Below are 20,210 nucleotides of genomic sequence, written 5' to 3'. Positions count from 1 at the left end.
CCTTGCCTAATCCTGGATCCCCTGGTCTATGTCCCGGGAGCATCCTGAACTGTTCATCTAGGTGCACTCGGCATCTTTCCTACACAACTGTGAACTTATTGAAGATGGGAACTTGTCTATTTTCTGCTGAATCCTGGGCACCCAGAACAGTGTCTGGCACATAGTAGGTGTTAAATAAGCCCTCATAGAGCAGGAGGCAGACTGGAGGTTCCCTCAAACGCAAACCACTTACTTCGAAGTATCTTATTGTCTCTCCAGGCTGAGAAGAGGGACCAGAGCACGGAGAAGACGCCAGCCTGACAGGGATAATCTGTGAGTCAGGAAGGGGTTACCCAACAGGAATGATGACTCCAAGAGCTTTGTAAGATCTGGAAAGCATTAGAAACTTCCGCATCATTGTCATTTCGTTTAAACCCCATTTCCTCACAGTGAGAAATATGATGCTGAGAACAGTGAGGGACTGTGGCTTGTTTTCAGGAGAAGAAGGAAGAGGAGGCTGAAGAGATGCTATTCCACTGTGCCCAGTCTTAGAGAAGCATGAGGACCAGGTAGGGTGAAAGTTTTAAAGGTTAGAGCTGAAGTTCTTGCCTGGTAGAAGCAAGAAAGGTCACAGTTCAAAGTTTCCCTTCTGTCAAGCAGCAAATAATGCAGGTGAGAAGACTCAGACGTGGCAAATCCAAGAATATGTCATTCCTGGGATTCAACTCTTTCAGGGACTTCCCTGATGGTCCAGTGGTTAAGAATCTGCTTTGTAATGCAGGGGCTGTGGGTTCGATCCCTGGTCAGGGAACTAAGATTCCACATGCCTTGAAGCAACTAAGCCTGCCCACTGTAACTACTGAGCCCAAGCACCACAGCCAGAGAATCTGTGTGCTGTAACAGAAGATCCTGTGTGCCACAACCAAGACCCAACACAGAAAAGAAGTAAAGTAATTAAAAACTCTTCCAAAGGCTTCCAGGTCACTCAAAGTCCAAGTTCTTACTACTTCCTTCCGACCGCCGTCTCCCTCACCTGTTCTCTCTTCCTCCTCACTCATCCTGTTCAGTCACACTGACTTCCTTGCTCCTTAAACACCCAAGGCACATCCCCCCTCAGGGCCTTTGCACCTGCTGTTCCTTCTGCCTGGCAGGAACGTTCTTCCCACCTGACTTGGTTCCTTACCTCTTTCAAATTTGGGGCTAAATATCACCTTCTCAGGGAAGCCGACCTTGACCATGCTGTTTACAATTTCACCCTCCTCCCCCACCCCGTTCTTCTGCCTGCTTTAAGAGAGTTTGGGGAAAGTGCACGGTCTTGGGCTAAGACTCTCCATTTCCTATGCTCAGCCTCAGGGACTCCAACTGGAAAATCATCTTTGGGGGTGGCCCAGAATGAATTTTCCTTGGTTCAGACCTTATTATCTCTTAGAACCCAACCCCTGCCATTTCCCCACTGCTCAGAGCTAAGCCATCACTCACCACAGAGTGAAAAAGCAGAAAAGAGCAATTATGATGCTGTGCAGCAGGCCTTTGACTCAGATTAACATCATTGCCTGTTGATTTGATCTTTTTCTTTTTCTCTAAACACTTAAGGCATTTTGATTGCAAGCCAGATTCATCTTTGGTGAAAAGCAATATTTTGAAAAGCCGGGACTTTCTTGGTAGTACATATTCTAAGACATTTTAAGTTGATAAACAGCTAATTGGTTCTGCCGTCCTGTGATTTGCAAAGGGTCAGAATGATTTGTTGTAAATATGCATCTGTATTAATGGCTCAATGCCACAATCAATTTCCACAGGTGACAGTAGAATTTTGTAATAGATGAGGTGATGGAAGACACCTCAGCTGTTACCCATGCGGTTTTGAGTCACTTTAATTTAACAGGTAGGTATTATTGTTTCCAAGGCAGCTCTGCATGATGCTGAATAGCATATGCTGCAGAATGCAGAGTGGTGGAAACTCCATTTCCTAAATATGCAGGTAACCAAATATACACAGAATCTGCAGCACAAGGAATAGAAACAGTGCCTGCTGGATCTGTACACAATATGTCTCACACAACATGTATTTCCTCTTTTCCTTCCCCAAGTTTGCACCCAGGATATGGAGGGAAATTTTAAATAAAATATTATGGATCATCTTTGAGGGGAAAAAAAAATGGAAAGTGAGCTATGGACAAACAATATTGAGATCTTCAAGTCAGACTTGCTCAAAATACAGACTGTTGAATTACCATTCATTGTGGCAGGGATTATAGGATATATTATTTTAAAAGTAGTTTGTAAGCACTTAATGGCAGAACAATGATTGTCAGGGATTAGCATGGATTCACTCAGAGAAACTCAAGGTAATGAAATTACTCACAAGCAATAAATTCAATGTCTATTTATTAAGCATCAACTGTGTGCCAGGCTCTTGTTCTAGGCAGTGGTTCAGGGAAATGTGGTGGATAAAGTGTCCGGGAGACTTCCCTAGTGGTCCAGTGGTTAAGAATCTGCTTTGCAATGCAGGGTATGCAGGTTCGATCCTTGGTTGGAGAATTGAGAACCCACATGCCAACTAAACCCATGTGTCGCAACTACTGAGCCTGTGTGCCACAGCTAGAGAGAAGCCTATGCCCACAACACAGATCTTGCATGCTGCAACTAAGACTTGATGAAGCCAAAAATAAATTAGCAAATATTTTAAAAGGAGGAAACGTGTTATATATGTTATATGTTACACATGCTCCATGTGTTATATGTTACATATATGCTATATGTTACGTATTCTCCAAAGAGCATAACATATGTGATAGATAACATATGTGATAGTATTTCTTACAACATGAAAATTAAAAGGTGGATCAATGGTGTTAAGTCTTGCTGCCCCAAGTTCACCTCAGCAGCCCATTGTGAGCCTGCTCACACCCAAGGTCACTAAGAACTAGAGCTGGTGGTACAACAGTCTTTGGCATGTCTGATGTGACTCAGGTGCTCTTCAAAGATGTCTTTGGCCTTGGGTGCTGCGTGAGAATCAGGCTGCAGACCCTAAGTACCAGAGTTACCCAAGTCAGACACCTTGACTCCTCCTGCCTAACATAGAATGTAAAGCTCAAAGAAGTCAAATAACTGATGTGCCCAGGTCTAGTCCTCAGGCAGTGGGACACCCGTGGATCTAATGGCACTCTTAAGTTTGCAAACACCACAAATTCAGTGTAGAGAATGCAAGAATCTCCAATAGTTTGCTCATCTGCCTCTAGTCAAACTCTGGAAAAGAAACATTGCTCTTATTCCTGATGCTTGGTGTTGCCTTTTTATTTTTTTCAATTTACCTTTGATTCAGAGGTGGTGTTTCTTCAGAACCTACTGCTATAATATTTCAGTCTCACTAACTCTACCATATATTTCCCTTGACCTTGCTTCTGGTTTTGTAATAAAAGTTGGCAAAGGCTGGGTTAATTATTTTTCACCACAGTTCCATTTGTTGAATGGTTCAGAGCCATGACTAACATCAAAGTCTCCTGGATACAGGAGTGGGAAGGTTAGAGAAGCCCAGCCCACCAGGCCTTGAATCTTATATTAAGACAGTGCAGTGTGGAGATTAGGGTGAATTTTCTGGTTCAAGTCCCAGCCCTGCCACCACCTAGCTGGTGATCATCAATTCTCCAAGCCTCAGTGTCGTTATTGGTGGGAGAGGCCTGCTGGTTGTCCACAGGGCTATTATGAGAATCAGTCCCTTCTGTTTATACTAAGTGCTTAGCCAAGCTGGTCAGTTCAGTTGCTCAGTCATGTCCAACTCTTTGAGAACCCATGGACTGCAGCATACCAGCTTCCCTGTCCACCACCAACTCCCAGAGCTTACTTAAACTCATGTCCATTGAGTCGATGATGCCATCCCATCATCTCATCCTCTGTCAAGCAGGCCAAGCCGGTAGAGTACAGCAATGAAAGGCAACACAGGGTGGGACTGGAATTCCAGTTCTGCCTCTTATTAACCATGTCCCTTCTGGGTCTGCATCCCTTCATTTGTAAAATGGGGAGAATAGTAATGGCTACCTTCTGAAGAATGCATAAGGATTAAATAATATTTGTCAAGTGCTCACTTACAACAGTGCTTGGCGTAAAGCATGTGTCTGTTAAATAAATAAATAAATGCTCAGGAGTTAGCCCCTAAATGAACGCTCAATCTACTCCAGTAATCGTAGCTTCGTGCACAGAAGGTGTTCATCAAGTGTTAACTAATTGTTATTTTACTATTTCCTTGGCACTTCTTTCTGGGATTCTCATGACCCATTCTCTCCTTCAGCAACTTCCTTAGAAGCATCCTCCAGGGTCCACATTGACATCTCACCTGCTTACCAATCCCAGAAGGAAGGGTAGACCTACCCTGGAAGCAGGCCCTTTTGTGGGACCCGCAAACCCAGGAAGTAGCCCACTGATGTTGACCCTCCACTTTGCTAGGAGCTATCTAAGCCAGATAGCTCCTAGCACCAGATGTTTCTGTTTATTTGCATCGTTTTGGAGCAAGCCTTGCTGCTGCTGCTGCTAAGTCGCTTCAGCCATGTCCGACTCTGTGTGACCCCAGAGACGGCAGCCCACCAGGCTCCCCCGTCCCTGGGATTCTCCAGGCAAGAACACTGGAGTGGGTTGCCATTTCCTTCTCCAATGCATGAAAGTGAAAAGTGAAAGTGAAGTAGCTCAGTCATGTCCGACTCCTAGCTATCCCATGGACTGCAGCCTACCAGGCTCCTTCATTCACGGGATTTTCCAGGCAAGAGTACTGGAGTGGGTTGCCATTGCCTTCTCCAGAGCAAGCCCTAGTAGACTTCAAAATGGTATTTAAATCCTGAATTATTTCTCCTCTTCAATTCTGTTTTTTCTGGTTGTTGTTGGTCTTGTTGTTTTAAAATTTTCACAGGTTCCTCTGATCCACGGGGCTTCCCTGATGGCTCAGATGGTAAATAATCTGCCTGCAATGCAGGCGACCCCTAGAGAAGGGAATGGCTACCCACTCCAGTATTCTTTCCTGGAGAATCCCGCAGACAGAGGAGCCTGATGGATGATAGTTCATGGGATCAGAAAGTCAGATGACTGACCAACTAACACTTTCACTTTTTTTTCTGATCCTTGCCCCATAGTATTAATGTTATTTAGCGGGGTTCTGCCAACTTCCCTCTTTGTAGTCATCTGGGGTTTCTCTGCCGTTTCTTGTGTACTCTTGTGTCTTCAATCACCATCTATGCCTAGATGATCCTAAGTATCAACCCAGGTTTCTTCTCTGCCCTAAACTCTGTATTAGTGATTTGTAACACTAGAGAATGAAACTACTTCTAAAAAAGTGCCCATTCATATAGTATCTTTCATGGAGTTTCATAATCACATGAACCTTATTCTTGGAACCATATGGATGAGTAGCTCTGTCTAGATTTTCAATACCAGCTGCCTCTTGTGGACCTAATTTCTTCACCCTCACTCACCCAGTAACCATGTCTGATTGAGCCTACTTCAGTCTGCCTCTAGGATCATTTTTTTTTTTTTTTCATAGCCACCAGAACACAGGTTACAAAGTCTTCTTCTCTTGCCGGCTCCAACAGTTATTTTTCCCTACATACCTTGGCAGGGGCTGTCTTCCTTAGATACCATTAGAGAGGGGAAGATCTCATTGACTTTCTTTCAAGCTTTTCATGGCTCAGAAGGAGGACAAGGACTGCCTGGGCAAAGAACTAAGTGAGAGTTCTTCAGGAAAGAAAAAAGGACAGAATGCCTGAATACCTGATCAGATGAACAGTCTATGATAAAGGCAACATAGCACCCGAAGAAAAGAAAGAAATTCGACACTCTTGGGAATACAAAGGGTACTTCTTAAAATAAAATGTTATTGTAGCTTCCTACATATCTCTGCAGTGAGGTGTAGCAGAGATTGGCAAACTACTTTTTCTTAAGGGGCCAGACAGTAAATATTTTAGGCTCTGCAGGCCAAGCAGGAAAACTGAGGATACTATATAGGTATTAACATAACAGGAAAGAAAACAAATTTCCATAATTTTAAAATATACAACACTAAGAGTTATATACATGCTGAAATTTGAATTTCTTTTCATTTTTATGTGTCGTGAAATATTTGGGGATATTGTTTAATTTTTTCTGCCATTTGAAAATGTACAAGATAGTTTTAGCTTTTGGATTGCACAAAAGTAAACCGTGGGCCAAATCTGACCCATTGGCTGTAGTTTGCCAACTCCTGAAATATAATTAGGTATCCTAGTACATACATAGTACATCATTGAGTTTTCAACTTCTAGAATTTTAGAGACAAAACATGATGACATATTTCCTATTTATTGACAAGTCTCAACTAAGTGGCATATAATGAGGCAACTGTTTTATTTTGGCTTTCAACTGTGTTATGTCCAATCCCTCATTTTCTTAGTGATATTTTGGGCAGATTTCATAACTTTCCAGGCACTGTGGTTGTTAAAACTTGCGACTGCATACCTGGATGCAAGCTATTTCCCTACTCTTCCCTCTTTCATTTGGGAGTAAATTCAGTATGCTGTGGCCAAGAACAGGAAGGAAAAAAGGCCAAAACGCCACTTCATTCAGTGTGTGGATTTGCAAAGCATTATTGTTCGTTGCTACTGATCCTCCAGCTAACACTGATGGTCAGATTCTCCTCACACAGGAGTCAACACATTGACTTCCCATTAGAAACCTCTGCATTGGTTACTGGAGGCCCTGTGGACCTTCGACTGCAACTGCCTTCCCTGATGTGAAACACCTCAGTCTGGCCAGTCTTTGCCATCCCATCTTGGCTCCCATCACTGGCAACTCATACCCCTGTGCTGCTGGACCTGCAGTTGCCCCGTATAGAACCCTTATTCTTTTAAGGTCCTCCTCCTCCGTTTGAATAGACTCAGTTCTGGATCAACAGGCGTGGTTTGGGGAGTGGTGCATGGACTGACTCTTAATCCCTGCTTGACCCCTTGGCCAGGCAGCCCTGTGCAGGGCAATCGTCCTGAATATCACGTAGCCCTGTCTAGGGTCTAACTGGCTATTCTCTTGGGTGGAATATGGACAAAATGGCATAAGCTCTCAGGTATCTACCACAGATCCACTCAACTCATGAGACCTCTCCCTTCCAAACAGGCTGCCCCACTGCCATTCTCTCTCTCAGCCCTGCTCTTGTCTTCTGACTTCCTTGCTAAAGTATGTACATGAACAGATAAGCAGTTGTGCTGCCTCAGCTAGTATCCAGTCCAGGAATGAGATGCCAGCTGCCCTCAGTCTTTATGAATGATTCTTCTTGGAAGCCACAGGTAACTCATTGGGGAACTAAAAGTGCTGAAGGAAGGGTAGTAGTATAAGAAAGCAAAATCATCTGTCTTAGAAAATGCATCTTGTCTAAAATGCAAGAATCAAGGACTACTAATCAACATATTATTTAGAGGTATGAAGGAACCATAAGACATAAATTAAGAAATAAGAAAGAAACAGGTGAAAGTGCTTGCTACTTTTGCTTCCTTGTTGTACAGGTAAAGAAACTCATGCTCAGAGGTTAGCAATCTCTAAAGTCTTATAGCCAGAAAATGGCAGGATTCAGATAAGAAACCAGGTCTACCTGACCCCAAAGCCCCTGCTATTATCTAATATTCTTTGGGATCTTCCATAAATTATTAAAGGCCCATTTGCTTCTATATTGAAAAATGGGCTCTCTGCAGGGTCATAGAATGAAGGGAAAAAAACAGTCTTGGAGTTTTTGTAGGTTTCTTTTTAATCTCAGAAACATTGGTTTTATTGGGAATACTTTCACATGTTGGGGTAGAATGTTCAATTGTTAAAAACATAATTCTCCTAAAATACACAGTGAGCTTATGTCAAATTTTATTTAATTCATCAGTGAAGGGAACAAGCAGAATGACAAAGCTGGCTCAAAGGAAGATGTTATTTTTTTTTTTAGATGAAAAAAACTGAAATAATATTGTTAAGTTATATATAAAACTGATTAATGTCCTAGGGAGTGGGCAAATTGTGCACAACATCTGGAGTTATCTCCTCTAATGAACAGAAACTATTTGTACCTCAACTGAATGAAAAGATAAATGTTCATCTTCCCAAGTTTTCTGCAAGTAAACATCTAACTATACAGCTAGACCTGAATCTAAAAGAAAAGCTAGGTCAAACAAAGGTACACTTCCAGGGGATTAGATGACCACTTCAGTAAGCTTGTCAGACACTGCTCTATCACATTAAGCATTAAAAGGGCATACCCATCTTTCTGCCTAATTTCTTCTTGTTGTTTTTTTTCTCCATATGTGCTGATAACTCACACTAACCATCCACGCTACTAGCCCACATTGATCACCCAACCTCGGATTGCACGTCACTTTGCCTTTATTCCAATCCAGAGATAACATCTCAAATGATGAAGCAAAAAGTATATCTGGGCTATCTACTTTCTCAGATGCGTAGAATGCTACAGTCAGAAGGTAGAAGTCTGGATTTGAGGTAGAAAAAAGAACAATTCTTTCCATCAAGAATGGCATAGCCATTGAGAGTAAGATCCAAAAATATTTAACCACCAGCAGGACATAAGATGAGCCAGTTAGAACTTATGCTTCCATAGGGCTGGAACACGATCCTGATGGCCCTGCTGGGCCAGGTTTTTACTTTTTACTTAGTGGATCTAATGGATGTTTGAGAGGTTTGAGGAAGGGCTAGTGATGGGGCTTTGGTGAGAACTCATTTTACTGGGGATATTTTCACATGTTGTGAGTATACTGTTCAAACTGTCAAAAACATAATTCTCTTAAAATACACAGTGAGCTCATGTCAAATTTTATTGAATTCATCAGTAAGGGGAACCAATAGATACTATTTATCAACAGATGAGGAAGTATTTCCGTATTTTAACATCTAGTATGGCTATATAAACATCTTCTGGCTGAATGTCAGTCATGCTCACACCTCAGCCTCTGCCACTTCCCCAAATCCTAACCTGCCCCCAAACACAGTCATGGTCAGTCTCTCCCACCCTGCCTTAAGACTTCATCCCATTTCTCTCTTTTGTCTGCCTCTTGGATTTTGAGATCAAGGAAGAAAAGTGGAAAGAAAGGAACAGGAAGGTCAGGAGTAGGGAAGAGAGTTCGGATGCATTCTGCACCCACATTTAACGGGAGGTACAGCATTAATCTAGGGCAGAGGAGCAGAAGGGACTACTTGGTACTGTTTCTAAGCTCTAGGGATATAGTAGGGCCCTCAGTAGACAAGAATCTCCATCGTTATGGAGTTTATATTCTACTGGCGGGCAGATAGGAGATGTGAAAATTGTAAATTAATATAGGTTAAAGCACCTAGAATGGGCTGGGTACATAGGAAGTACTCATGTCCTTCTCCCATCCCTGTCCTCAACCACATCTTTGAAGCTTCCCCGAAGGCTTCTGAACACATAAATAAAGCTGGAACCCCATCTGGCTGAAAAAGTCAACCATCTGGAGATTTGGAAATATGGGGGAACTTCTAATGACTGGCTAATTTTTTTTTCCAGTTTTTCAGCCAGATGTTTGATATTATCCAAGCCCATCTGTAGCAGAAACATCAGTTTCTTGAACTTCTTTTTCATAATTTTAAGTTCCCTATCTTAAAATCCAAAGTTGGTTTTTTTTCCTTAGTAGCAACTTTTTAATGAGTTGAAAAAGTGATAATTCGCTTAATGAAGGACAACTTCATTAAGGAAGATATCAGAAATTAGGATTTAAAAGGCCTTTTAAATCATTTTCAGGGCTCAAAAGGCAACCCATAGGTCAAATTCAGCCATAAAGTGAGTTTGGTTTGGCTGGCACTGTGTGTTTAAAAAGTTAAGCCAGTTGCCCACATTTTAAAAGTCAGAAGATTCAACATCTAGCTTTTTAAAATTTGGAGTATTGGGCCAAGTTTGGTATCCATTTTCCCAGAGTAAAAATCAACTCAAGACACACAGCAATTGTTTCCAGTTTGCCACAGTCCCCGCCACTCTCAGTTGCCACCACATTGAAACCAAGTCTCAGTTCCTGGATCTTCTCATGGGCTTCCCAGGTGGCACTGGTGGTAAAGAACCCGACTCCCAATGCAGGAGACATAAGAGACATGGGTTCAATCCCTGGGTCGGGAAGGTCCCCTGGAGAAGGAAATGGCAACCCACTCCAGCATTCTTGCCTGGAGAATCCCATGGACATCTCATATGCACTGTTACTCCTCTTCTCGCAACAATATAACTGAGCTAACAGGACTGTGAAATACTTGCTTCACACTTTACATTACTTGCCTAGTCCACAGGGATGTTTGGATTTGTTTCTTCCTAATCTTACCTGAAGCTTTCTCTTTAGAACTGGGTGAACTGAGGTCCAAAGGAGGAAACAACATACACAATTCACATATACAACTGCTGTGTGTACTAACATACACAACTGCTAGAGATAGGAATGTGATTAGCACCTGGGAGCATCCTTCCTACTAAGCCAGTGGTCTTTCTGTTATCTAAACACATCCCTTTGATTATATCTACAACTTCTTAATGAGAGAATCACATACTGAACATATTCTCATTCAAATTCACATGCCACCATTGAAAGCACACAGCAGGTCAGGGCACTGCCTTGTGAATGCCTAGCGTGCTTTCCAGCTAATGAGTCAGGCATTTGTTCTGGTTTCTCAGTGTGGGTGTCTCTACATAGGTCGATTGGTTTTTCATTCAAACAGTGTCCTGTACTGCCTCTGAGTTTTTGCCTGTCTGGTGGCTCCTATACCCTTGCAGATGCTGCACAGGCATGGTGGGATCTGGGGCTTCTGAATGGAAAAAGCCATGTGTTTGGGCTCTCTCACAGGCTAATATTTGCACCAGTAGCAACCTATCCTCTGGAGCATGAATTAATGTTCTCTAGCAAGGGCTAGGTGGAGCAACATGGCTTAGGTGAAGTAGTGTCTGCTGAGTTTAGGTGTGAGACCTTGGGCAAGTTCTATAACTTCTCCTGGCGTCAGTTTTCTCATCTGTAAAATGAGGCTAATACTTATACCCACAACCCTGACAGCCTTTGAAGATGAAAGAGTTAATTTTTCAAAGTTCTTAGCACAATCCTAGCACATAATATGTGCTAAATATGTATGATGTTCTTCTGAGTTACAGAAAGGAAAACTGGAAACATCTCTTCTCTCACTTTAGAGATGTGATCCTTCCTAACACACATGGTTATTCCCAGACCCACTGTAAATACACAATGTGGTTTGGCATTAATATCATACATTGCTTAGAAGACTTTCAGAAAATTAAGATTCCAAGTGACCTACCGCAGACCCATGGAGGCCAAGAACCTAGCTGTGGGGGCCTTATTATCTACTTTTTAAAGCTCCCTATGTGATTCTGATGACTGGTTAAATCTGGAAACAATTAATGTGGTTTTCTTATACTTGAATATTTTTGGTAGTAGACAACTCATAACCTTGAAAGCTTCTTGTGACATATTGGAGAGTTACTTATACTGAGGTAAAACCTGTTTTCCTCTAGCTCCTAATTTTATCCTCTTGAGGCCACATAGAACATTTTGAATCTCTTTTCCATATGACAGCCCTTCAGATATTTGCAGACAGCTGTCATGTCCCTCTGGAGCCTTCTCTCCTTCTTGTACGAAATAGCCACATTCTCTCATGACTCTTAAAATATGGATGCCCTCTCCCACCCAGTTATCCTTTGACACTTAAAAGGCCAGAAAAATGAAGATGCTGAGGCTTTGGAAGACAGGAGATAATGGAGCAGGAGATGGCTGTACACCTTCATTCCAGCAGAAGATGGATGCTGCCTACTGCATGTGTCCTCCCATGCAGAAAGCAGATGCTCCTGCAAATTCCTTGAACACTTGATATGTTCATTGCATGAAGGAAAATCTTAGCTTCAGATTTCAGCCAGGCCTATTTTGGTGTTGATTATATGGGTGAGCACAGAGCTAAAATTTCACTGTGATTCATTAAAGTTTGTGCAGCTCACTGTATTAATACTTCACAAATGTAAAAAAAATAAAATACCTGGGCCACATTGCAAGGAGACTGCAAGAAAATTTTCTTAGAAGAATTCACCTGACCAAGAACATATCTTAGAATAATCCAATTTCTTCTTGATTCAAATCCTCACTTCTCCCAATAAGCCCACAGAATGCCTGGGTGGGGTTCCAATTCCTTGTACAAACTGTGGGTGTAGGACATGATGTTGGAGATAAGTGAAACCATCAGTTGAGAGATTCTGAGCAAGGATTCAGGAATTTTAGGACCTAATGAGGGAGGCCAAAACTGAGGTTTAATTGTGTATTCCCAGATTTATATCAAAGAGGCAGAAAATTTGGAAATAAATGAAACATAGTCTACCTATATGCCATTTTTGGCCTGGAAGCCACCTCAGACTTTTTTATGTCATCCTTAGAATCACATAGGCACCAAAACATCCACCTAATTGCAGCTTTATAAAGATGGCTCAATGCCTTATTAACATCGGAAAGAGAATTATGGCATTTCCCTAAGGTAAATGACTTCACCATATCTGACCACAAATAATCACAGATATCAGATTTGTGTCAATGTTTAGGAAAGAATTCCTGTCAGTACATTGGATATAGTAAGACCCTTGGATAGTGCTAATTCATGAACACCTATCTCAAATTAATCATCTACCAGATTAATATGCTCAGGGTTGGATAAGTAAATGTCTCAGCCAAGGTCACATAGATAGTTTGCAGCATTACCAAGGTCTTCAGACAGCAAGTGCAGTAATCCTGTTGCATTTAAAGTCATCCTTTCCTACCTGGGCTTCCCACCAGTTGCAGATTTGTGGTGGAAACAGAATCAACTCTAGTAGTTCTACAGTCAGGAGGGCAGTTGTTCAGAGTGTCAGATCATGGGAGGAAGGCCAGGGAATGATGCAATATTACACTAGCAAGTGATGTCATAGCATGATTTCCTAAGCAATTTACGTAAATGCAACTTCTCAAGAAGCCCTGACAAATGCCAGCCAGTGGTAATGCAGGCATGGAGAACCAATGGCAGGCAAGGGAGGAAAACACACAGGAAACACAGATTTCCTTGCTCATCACTATGACAAGCTTCACAGATTCCTCAGAAGCCTGAAAAAACTCCCTTCTGCCCCTCTAATCCAGTTCCTTCCCTCAGGCACACAGTCTCTAAAGAGCTTTGATTTCCTTCTCTATTTGTAGATTTACTCCTGCTGACATCCATGCATTGCCCAATGATGCTGAGAGTGACTTCTGGTGTTCTGAAGGCAAGTTTATAGCGAGACAGGCTTGACATTCTAAAACTGGTTTGTCTCCTTCATTGTAATTTAGAATGAGTCTTCAATTTTTTGAATGAGAAGTGGTATGCTGTGATTCTTGAGAATCAGTCTTATGCAAATGTCATAGAAATATATGTTGGCTTTGCAAATGCTTTAGGAAAGAAGACAGGTGGACACTAAATACCAAGACTTAAGTTTTGTTTTGATCCCAAATGGAGAAATATGTATTAATGTTTTCATAAAATGTGTGTGTGTGTGTGTGTGTGTGTGTGTGTGTGTGTGTGTAGAGGTTCATATAGGTTAGTCTGGAACTGATTGCCGATGGAAGTTCATGAAAATATCTAGGTAGACCAAACTCAGAAGAAACTGATAAGACTATGTTGTGAAATCAGGAAATAGCTCCGAGTATGCCAAGCTAGGTCATATTCAATCTCTCTCTCCTCCTGCCGCTTTCCCTTCCTTCCCTTCCTCTCCTGTCACCTCTTCCCCACTGAAATGCAATTTAAGCAGAGCTAGAGACCCCATCTCAAGCCAGAGATCAAAGCAAAGTAGTTCACAATATGCCTGGGGATCTTAGATTTGAAGACTTTTCTCAACTGCAGAAGCTGCCCGGAGAGCCACAAAATCTCATCTCATGAAGCTCATACCAAAAACAACCAACAAGACCCAACCCTTTCATCCCACACTGCATTAGTCTTTCTTGGAACAGTCTGGACATCTGCAAATTCTCGGCAATAATTCGAACTATCCTCTTTCCCCATCACTGCCTCCGTCTCCCCAACCACACACTGGAATAGCAAAAAATCAGAAACTGGATTGTTTGGGGCCATTGAGAGGAATTACTAAATACCTTCTAGGCAGCAGGTCCTCCACAGCCCGGAATGGGTCATTACTTCTTCATTCTTCCTGCTGGTTTCATTATCACTTGTAGATTTAGTCCTGCACACACCTCTGGAATATAACCAGTAGTCCGTGCCCACTGCAATGGTCATTAAACTAAAAGCTGCGAAGGCTCCCACAGTAGTGATCAACATCTGGACTCCTCTGTCACACATCCTCATAATTCTTCATGGTACTCTGGACGGCTGGGCGTTGGAGAGGGAGATTCAATGCCAGAGGGAAAAAATCACTCTGCAGCTGGATAACCTAGGACAGGCTCTTCCAAAAATTCGGGTCTCCTTTTGTCGGCATCCACAGGGACTTTGGGAAAGCTGGGCTTTCCTGTCTGGAGCTCTCTCCAGTTCCCTGGGTCGCCTATGGCCCTCGGAAGGGTGCAGGCTCCAGGGGGTTTGTCCACATCACTGCTGCCTTCTGAGGGTCCCTGGATTCCTTTCATTCCTCGGGAGCTTGGTAAGGATGAGGGTCCGTGCAGGGCATGGCTCTGGAGCCTGGAGCTGCCAGCTCGATCTGAGATGCGCCTGGCTCCTCACAGCCCCGGGAGACTCAAGGCAAAGAAATCCAGAGAGGACTGTGTGTGTGTGTGTGTGTGTGTGTGTGTGTGTGTGTGTGTGTGTGTGTGTGTGTGCGTGCGTGCGTGTGCGAGCGCGTGTGCTGGGGGTGAGGGCGGATGGCAAAAAATAGCACTGCTGGGAGGCGAGTCGCTGAGAAGAGTGTTCATTGCTTCCCCAGCCTCCCAGGAAAGCTCACCGCCTGCTCCCGACACCCCCGCTCAAACTGGAGAAAAGACAGTCCTGGGGCGGGGGCCGAGAGGTTTCATCGAGGGGCAAAGGTCCGCGGTGCTGAAGGGACAGCTCCCGGCCTGTTGCCCCGCCCCCGCCTTCCTAACGACCAGGCTTTAGGTCCGTGGTGCTGAAGGGACAGCTCCTCTGCTGCTGCTGCACCCCCGCATTCCTAACGCCCGGGCGAGAGACCTGGGGTACCGACGAGTGGGTCTTCCTCCCGCCCCTCCCAGGCCAGCCCACCTGCTCTTCTCAACCTAGTCAACCCACGCTCCGCGCAAAGTTTCGGGAGCCCAGGGCAGTCAGCGCCCCGGCTCCTCAGGAGCGCTGCAGCACGACCCGGTTCCCCCGCTCCCCGCTCCCGGAAGGGTTAAGGAAAGGGGAAGGGGAAAGGAGCCTGCAGCGCACTCTGGCGCTCTCTCAGCTCCCACCCGACGCGGCATTTCCCCCACCACCAATGAGCCAGGCAAGTTTGCCTTTTGCTGCGGGCGCCGCTGGAGCCCATTGGGGAAGACCGAGTCTTCTTAAAGGGACCGGCGACTCGGGGCAATGGTTCTATGGCTCACTTGGGCGGGCAAAAAGTGTTGTCACAGGAACATCTGTGTATAGTCTGTCTCAATTTGGTTCCCCAGAAAACAAACCAATATGTCTACCCTCCTTTCTCTGGAGCTCTGGTTTACAACGGAGACAACGTGCTCAGATCAGACCCGGAACTGTTCATACACATATGATCATGTATTCCTAAAAGACAGAAAGAGCCAGAAGTATGTAGACTCTGTTATGCACATATTAGGGATTTGGGCCCAGGGAGTGTGAGATATTGATCTCCGAACACACATATATTTTAACAACTGTACATTTTTGGGGTGGTGGTGGTGATGGAGTCAAGGTGGGAGAGTCGCTGAAAATGTCAGATTCTCTTCAAAGGTCCCTTGGATGATCATTTGTTAACATTCTTGTCTAAGTTAGACAGGAAGCACGTGAAGTTAGGTCTGCTTTCCTTGTTAGTCCAAAGTGCAAATGTTGGTGCACACCTGAAAGCTAGTGAGACTCTTCCTTGGAAATAGTCATTGTTGCAAGTGTTAGTTGCTCAGTCGCGTCCATCTCTTTGCTATCCCATGCACCCAGCCTGGCAGGCTCCTCTGTCCATGGAATTCTCCAGAAAAGAATACTGGAGTAGGTAGTTATTCACTTCTCCCGGGATCTTCCCGACCCAGGGATCGAACCTGGGTCTCCCGAATTGCAGGCAGATTCTTTACCATCTGAGACACCAAGGATCATCATTTAATTCAACTGGCTTTTTATCACCATGTGTTCTGGCATATACTTGAGCATGCCAAGTAGACTAAGTCCACAGAATGCCCTTATTATTTCTGTTCTGTGGCATGATGGGACAGAGACCCAGAGGTCGGGTGTTTGGAATCGAGGCTGCTTGGGTTGTTTCTGCAGTCCCTGAGATGTGTTCATAACCAGCTGTCATATTTGAATGTTATTTAACTGGACAAAAAGATAATGGTAGGTAATCGTAGATACATACAGTCCCCTGGTGACATTTCTGGCTCTCTGTCTGAGAGCTTCTATCCAGAAGACCGAATAGCAACAATTCACGGAAGAGTTCTCAAATGCAGCTCACGACTTCTTGGTGACTCTGCCACTTTGTTTGTATGCTTTTGGTCTTAAATTCACTTAAACACTTGGTTCTTGGTGTTAGATATACCTGCACGTGCATGTGTAGATTTGAATACATAATAGTCATCATGTGATTGTGTTTAGATGTTTACTTGTGCTGTGTCCAATTTAGCTATGAGTTCTGAATGCCTGGGGAATTTGTTGTAGAAGTAAAGCAGGTGTGTATATATATATGTATGTTTATATGTGTATGACAGTACCTGCTTACAGTGTTATGAGCCTATTTGCTGCAAATGCATAGCTGTATGCATTTGTGGGTGTACATGCCTAAGTATAGGTGTATGTAGGTTTATGCACCTACATAGACTTACTTGCATATGCATGTGTCGTGGATCACAAACACTGATATGTAGGCAGGAAGTAGAAATACTGAAAGCTTGCCACATAACCAAAATGGAACAGATAAACTTGGGGCCAAGACCACAGCTATCCTGGAAGAAAGATAGGAGGTAATGGGGGAAAATGTACCAAGCCTTCTATGAGTTATTTATTGTTTTTCCTTTCCTGAAATGAAATTTGCTTCTCAATAAAGCCCTATGTAAGATGGAGGTGAAGCTGGTCTTCCCTGAAAGGGGTTGCTAGATTAGTGAAATTTCCCTTCCCCATCTCAAAAACTTAAATAATATGAAATAATTAATAATGACCAAAGCAACTACTCCAGGATCTGTTTTCACCCTTCCTCTGATAGGAGTGAGAAAAGTCTTTTCCTAAAGCAGGATCACGTAACTGGAAGGTCAATGGGCTTTGGGAGAGTGTGCTCCAATCAATCCATTCACCAAACTCACAGTAAAACAAGAGCAGCCCTCTCTCTACCTCTGTAGTCTGTAATGTAAGTGCAAACACTCAAGGTATGGTTCCCAGAAGGTCCAGGGGAATGGAACCAAACATCCAGGCAAACTGTGTGGGGTTGGGGAGAAGGGTCAGGAGCTCAAGCAGATGAAGGTGATGATCACCACTCAGGATGTGGACAATTCTGAAGGAGAGAAAGGGATCAACATAATGAGAGTGAAAATGTATACTGAGCTTTTGGCTTGGTGAGGCAGGCTTCTCCCTTGCCTCTCCCCTCCCCTGTCCTCCCCACCCCAGGTCCAAAACTGATCACAGACTAGTTCAAAGCTGATCACAGAGTATGGGAAGATCTGAACTTGCGTTTGGAGAATCAGAACACCTGAGTGGAGTGGGAGTGCAGAGGCAGGAAGGCCGTCAGTTAGTTTCTGATGATGCCTCCCCACTTACTAGGGGGTGACCTCATCCTTTCATTCAATTGAATGTGTAGGTGTGTGTACATGGGTGCGTAGAATCAGCTTCTAAGCCTAGATGTAATTGCTCGCTTCTTAACACTAGAGGGCTCTTTCACTAGATCCATCAGGGACCCAAGAGATTCAAAGCACTACCTTTTTATAAAAGTGATGGAGCCAGGCTCTTTCTGTGTGTGCTGATGACCTTCTTTGATCCTACTAATGTGGCGGGAGACCAGGAGGCACTCAGATAGCTTGCAACTGATGTTTAAGACTCTTATTAAGGCTTCTTTTTACAAGCTTCCTTTGGATTCTTAGGGGTTTCCGTGGTGGCTCAGATGAAGAATCTGCCTGCAATGCAAGAGACCAGGATTTGATCCCTGGGTTGGGAAGATCCCCTGGAGAAGGGAATGGTTACCCATTCCAGTATTCTTGCCTAGAGAATTCCATGGACAGAGGAGTCTGGTGATTGGATTCTTAGCTAGTCGAGTAGCTGGCAAGGTACATCTGTACTTTTTTTCTGTTCTTCCTCTCCTAGGTCATAATTACCCTCACCTCAGGAGGTGAGGATAATTTCAGGGCCCCTGAAAGTGGTTGTGTCATTTAGGAATGAGTACCAGCTGCTGATTCAACTCAGTGAATACTTTGTGAGTACCTACTATGTACAAAACATTCTGCTTAGCAGTTTGAAGAATACACAAATATGGTTCCTACCTGCCCCTCAAGAAACCTATTATATAGTAGGGGATATTTTGCTAGTACATTTTGGCTGTAAATAGAAGAAACTCATTGGAGTTAGTTTAAGAAATTGCATTTTTGATATAAGGATATGGTGCTGCTTCAAGAAACCTTTAAGCAAAGACATCATCAGGACTCAGCAAGGAGATAAAGCCAGGGAATAAAAGCCATCAGGAGTCTTGACAGTCACTCTATTTTTCATCTCTGCCTCTTTCCATATTTTTAGTTGGAAAAGATTATTTTGCCTTCTCTATTTGTTGATCCTCAAGATGGAAGCTAGATTTTGAGGCTTTATGTCTCCTCTATCCAAGAGATCCACCCAGACTCAAAAGGGCAGTTTTAGTCTCAATTAAAAACTTTCAAGGGGGACAAACTGATTGTGTCGCGTGCCACTTTCCAGCCCGACCTGCTGTGGCCATGGAGAAGGGGTGGTGGTATAGACACAGCTACTGGGACCGGCTCCTGTGAGCTGAGGGAGGGATGACAATTCTCAGAGTAGGAGGAACTTTTGAGACTGCTCAAAAGACTGAAAAGTCCCCGTGATTCTCTTCTGGGGCCACTCTGATGATGCCCAGGGGTTCAGCAGTAAAACATGATCATGAGTGAGATGGCAACACGTTAGGGTGTAAGGCTCTGAAGGTATTGGAGCCTCTGCCAGACGTACAGCTGGGCTGGGTGTACCCCCCAGCTTCACCTTTGTCTATGCCCTTCTTCCAAGGAACATAAGCTGAAAGAGAAAAACTCGTCTGTGGTAAAGTAACCCACATGAATGTAAGTTAAGGAAATGGTGAAAACTAAGCAGATGTGGACCAAGGGTGCCCTGTCTGCCATCCCATAATTCCCATTTATGTTCTCACATAGTCTAGTTATGGGTTTGCCACTTCTAGATTCAAAGTGTGGAAAATGAAATATGGTTATAAAACACATCTTCATGTTATTTAAACTTTAGCCTTACTGACTTTCTTTCAGTAACCCAAATCCCCTATCCTCGTGCACTCAAATACTTGAAAATTAAGTCCCTCCTATCTGTACCTGTGATAGGAGTTGGATGGTTGGAGGAGGGAAGGAATGGTGGGATGCAACATCCCGGTATTACATAGAGAACAGCCAAGGTATGCTGTCGATAGCTGACGGAAGCTCTAGAGGTTGGAGTATGTCATTGAAAGTTATGAAGGAAATCAATATAGGAACCATGAAAATTCAACAACTGTATTTGGAGTGGGCTTTTCTTGCGGCTCAGCCTAGAGAATTCACCTGCAATGTGGGGGACCTGGGTTCAATCCCTGGGTTGGGAAGATCCCCTGGAGAAGAGAATGGCTACCCACTGGAGAATCCATGGACTACAAAAAGAGTCGGACATGACTGTGCGACTTTCAAGTTAAACCAAGGTGACGCAGATGGTAAAGAATCTGCCTGTCAATGCAAGAGACTCGGGTTCAATCTCTGGGTTAGGACAATGCCCTGGAGAAAGGAATGGCAAGCCACTCCAGCATTCTTGCCTGGAGAGTTCTATGGACAGAGGAGCCTGGTGGGCTAAGTCCATGGGGTCACAATGAGTCAGACACGACTGAATGACTTTCATTCACTCGCTCAAGACAG

General features: G+C 43.8%; 1 protein-coding gene across 1 annotated transcript in view; it reads right to left on the bottom strand.

The window, feature by feature from the left end:
- Window positions 1-15,529, bottom strand: part of CACNG3 (calcium voltage-gated channel auxiliary subunit gamma 3) — a 98,374-nt gene extending 82,845 nt beyond the window's left edge. Inside the window, exon 1 of the mRNA XM_005697611.3 lies at window positions 14,118-15,529. Within this exon, the coding sequence (XP_005697668.1) occupies window positions 14,118-14,328 (211 nt within the window). The 5' untranslated portion in view covers window positions 14,329-15,529. The remainder of the gene's footprint in view (window positions 1-14,117) is intronic.

This window comes from Capra hircus, chromosome 25 (genome assembly GCF_001704415.2).
Source record: "Capra hircus breed San Clemente chromosome 25, ASM170441v1, whole genome shotgun sequence".
Lineage (NCBI taxonomy): Eukaryota > Metazoa > Chordata > Mammalia > Artiodactyla > Bovidae > Capra > Capra hircus.
Note: the sequence above shows the minus strand (reverse complement) of the source record. Positions and strands in the feature narration are given on the sequence as shown.